Source organism: Triticum aestivum, chromosome 1D, assembly GCF_018294505.1.
Source record: "Triticum aestivum cultivar Chinese Spring chromosome 1D, IWGSC CS RefSeq v2.1, whole genome shotgun sequence".
Lineage (NCBI taxonomy): Eukaryota > Viridiplantae > Streptophyta > Magnoliopsida > Poales > Poaceae > Triticum > Triticum aestivum.
Window position 1 is genome coordinate 429,364,779 of NC_057796.1, and position 3,225 is coordinate 429,368,003.

Sequence of the window (3,225 nt, forward strand, 5' to 3'; positions counted from 1 at the left end):
ACCTGCCCGCAACCGCATGCCCCCCAACATGGTTGCAACTCGACTTTTGTTTTGTCGGAGGGGGCGCCGGGAGAGGGGGCGGACTAGTTGCAAGCCCGACAACAGCCCCGCAACTACAAGTGCCGCACCCAACCGCAACTGCATGTCCCCCAACATGGTTGTAACTCGATTTTTGTTTTGTCAGAGTGGGCGCCAGGAGAGTGGCGGGCCAGTTGCAAGCCCAACAACAGTCCCGCAACTGCAAGTGCAGCACCCGACCGCAACTGCATGTCTTTTAACCCGAACGCAACTGGACTTTTTTGTTCTGTCGGAGAGGGCGCCGAAAGAGGAGGCGGGCGAGTCAAATGAGACGTGTACTCACAGTGACACACATACGTACATCTGTGACAAGATGACACACGTAGACATGCTAAACCGTATAGTACACTCTAGAGACCCATATCCATCCATCTGCATGCACATGCATCTGTACGTGGGCATAGCTCTTTTCTTTTTGAGCAAAACGTGGGCATATCTACGGGTGGCACCGTACGTCCCTGACCGCCGAAGAAAAAAAAGAAAAAGGCCCGGTCTAATGACAACAGAAAGAGGTAGCAGTCCAAGTGCTAAGCCCAGAACAAACAAACAAGCAAGTAAAATGAAATAAGCCCAAGTGCTTAGCCGAGTCAACCCAGCAAAAATAGAACTAGTTAAAGGGCCTAATTTACATGTGATGACGTCAGCCGACTGAGATCGACTGATACGTAGACAGACCCAATAGGAAATGCCGGCGCCTGCAGAGCCAAATATGAAATGCCTTTCATCTACCGCTCAAAATTGTCTGGACGCGTCTTCCCCGGCGGGTCAGCATCTTGCATGATTGCACGGGGTCGACGATGTCGATGTCCAATCCATGCACGGGGTCGAGAGCAGGTTTCCGATATGATCTCGCCCCGCCGCTGGGTGCCTGAACCGTACCACCACCACACGCATTGTTGTGGTTATCACGTAGCAAGCCACTCCATCTTCGTCCTTCATCCTCGATCGTCGTCGGTCGTTCCATGCGCGGCTCTGACACATGGCTGCCGGTTCTTCGTGTAGCTTCTGTACGTGTCCGGTCGTGCCGACATTCTCACCACGCCGCACATTCTTCAGCGGTGCGTATCCATATCAGGCGAAATTTGTCTTCTGTGGAGCCTGTGCATCAACTATCTCGATCCACATTACAACGGCCGGCACACGCGCCTTAAGTTCACCGCTAGCTGTGTGGTAGTTGCACACACGTGCTGCGTCCGTTCCGCTCTGCTAGCTAGCGCTCATGGCATCTCTTCAGCTCGACTCTACCCTAGTCCTCTGCCTCCTCTTCGTGGTATCTTGCTTCACCATCGTCCTCAGAGGCTTCGGATATGGCCGAAAGGGCGCGCAGCCGCCTTCGCCGCCTGGGTTGCCCATCATCGGCAACCTGCACCAGCTCGGGCGGGGCCGCCCTCACCGGACGCTGGAGGCTCTCGCGCGGCGCCACGGTCCGCTCATGTTCCTCCGCCTCGGCTCCGTGCGGGCCATCGTGGTCTCCTCGGCCTCGCTCGCCGAGGCGGTGCTCAGGACCCAGGACAACGCCTTCTGCAGCCGCCCGCAGCAGTACACGGCCCGCGGAACGCTCTACGGCTGCCGGGACGTCGGCTTCAGCGCCTACAGCGAGCGGTGGCGCCAGCTCCGCCGCATCGCCGTGGTGCACCTCCTCAGCGTGAAGCGGGTCGACTCCTTCCGCGCCCTCCGAGAGGAGGAGGTCGCGCGCTTCGTGGAACGGGTCCGCGTGGCCAGTGGGGCCCAGGAGAACGGCAGCAAACGCCCGGGAGTTAACGTCACCGAGCTCATCATCACCCTAACCTACTCCGTGATCTCGAGGGCGGCTTTCGGGCACAAGCTTGGCGGCGAGGAGCCGGGCAAGGTCCGCGACATGATGAAGGAGCTCACTGAGCTGCTCGGCACGATCGCCGTGAGCGACGTGTTCCCAAAACTAGGGTGGCTGGTGGACTGGGCGACGGGGCTCGACGCGAGGGTGAAGAGGACGGCGGCCAAGCTCGACAGTATTATGGAGAGGACCATCACGGAGCACGAGGGGAACCCAGGAAACGACGGCGAGGCCCGGGACCTCCTTGACGACTTGCTCTCGATCGCCAAGGACGGTGACCAGGGGTTTAAACTGGACCGGGTTGATGTCAAGGGAGTCATCTTGGTAAGTAAGTACAGTATATAAGTACTACTAATTTTAGAACAAGAACTGGTTGGTAGATATTAACAGTTAGCAGTATAGCACCAACTGCCACCAGGAGTAGGAGCAGCCAGCACATGCTGAGCGTAATTATCTTGGTATTGTATTGCATGTGCAGGACATGTTCATAGCAGGCACCGACACGACCTACAAGACGATAGAATGGACTATGGCCGAGCTCGTTAAGAATCCAAGAGAAATGGCAAGGGTGCAATCACAGGTGAGACAGGTTGCAGGTGCGCATGGAGGAGTCCTTGAAGAGGAGCTGGACAAGATGAACCTCCTGCAGGCGGCCATGAAAGAAACATTGCGGCTACACCCGGCGGTGCCGCTCCTCATCCCACGCGAGTCAATTCAGGATGCGCAGCTGCACGGCTACGACATCCCGGCCAAGACCCGGGTCATGGTCAACACATGGGCCATCGGGAGGGATAAAGAGTCGTGGGAGAACGCCGAGGAGTTCCGGCCAGAAAGGTTCCTGGGCGGAACCATCGACTACAATGGCAAGGACCCCCGGTTCCTACCGTTCGGCGCAGGGAGGAGGGGGTGCCCCGGTATGGCCTTTGGGACGCGCCTCGCAGAGCTCACTCTGGCTAACATGATGATCCATTTCGACTGGGAGCTACCGAGTGGCCAGGATCCGGAGTCGTTTGAGGTTGTCGAGGCTAGCGGGGTGTCACCTGGCCTTAAGTCTCCCTTGATCCTTGCCATAAAACCTCTGTAAGCATACATGGGACTTTGTTAGAGTAAGTGTTAATGAGCCCCCCTTATAGCAATTACATAAAGGAGAAAATTAAGCAAATTGTATGAATTTTGTGTTGTGGCCGAACGCATCGCGCGTTGCTTGATCCGAATCGTTTCCATGCTTCTTTCCTACCTCATCGAGCACTTCCCCTTGCGCTGCCGCTCTCCAAGATCCCATCTCTACACGCCCCTCGCCGGACAGGGATCCAGTGACTTGCCCACAGCCAGTC

General features: G+C 56.9%; 1 protein-coding gene across 1 annotated transcript; it reads left to right on the forward strand.

The window, feature by feature from the left end:
* The first annotated feature begins 1,260 nt into the window (after positions 1 to 1,260).
* LOC123172855 (cytochrome P450 71A1-like) lies at positions 1,261 to 3,085 on the forward strand. The gene is made up of 2 exons (XM_044589759.1): positions 1,261 to 2,215; positions 2,370 to 3,085. The coding sequence occupies exons 1-2, from the start codon at positions 1,298 to 1,300 to the stop codon at positions 2,973 to 2,975; spliced, it is 1,524 nt and encodes a 507-aa protein (XP_044445694.1). The 5' UTR covers positions 1,261 to 1,297; the 3' UTR covers positions 2,976 to 3,085.
* The last annotated feature ends 140 nt before the right edge of the window (positions 3,086 to 3,225 follow it).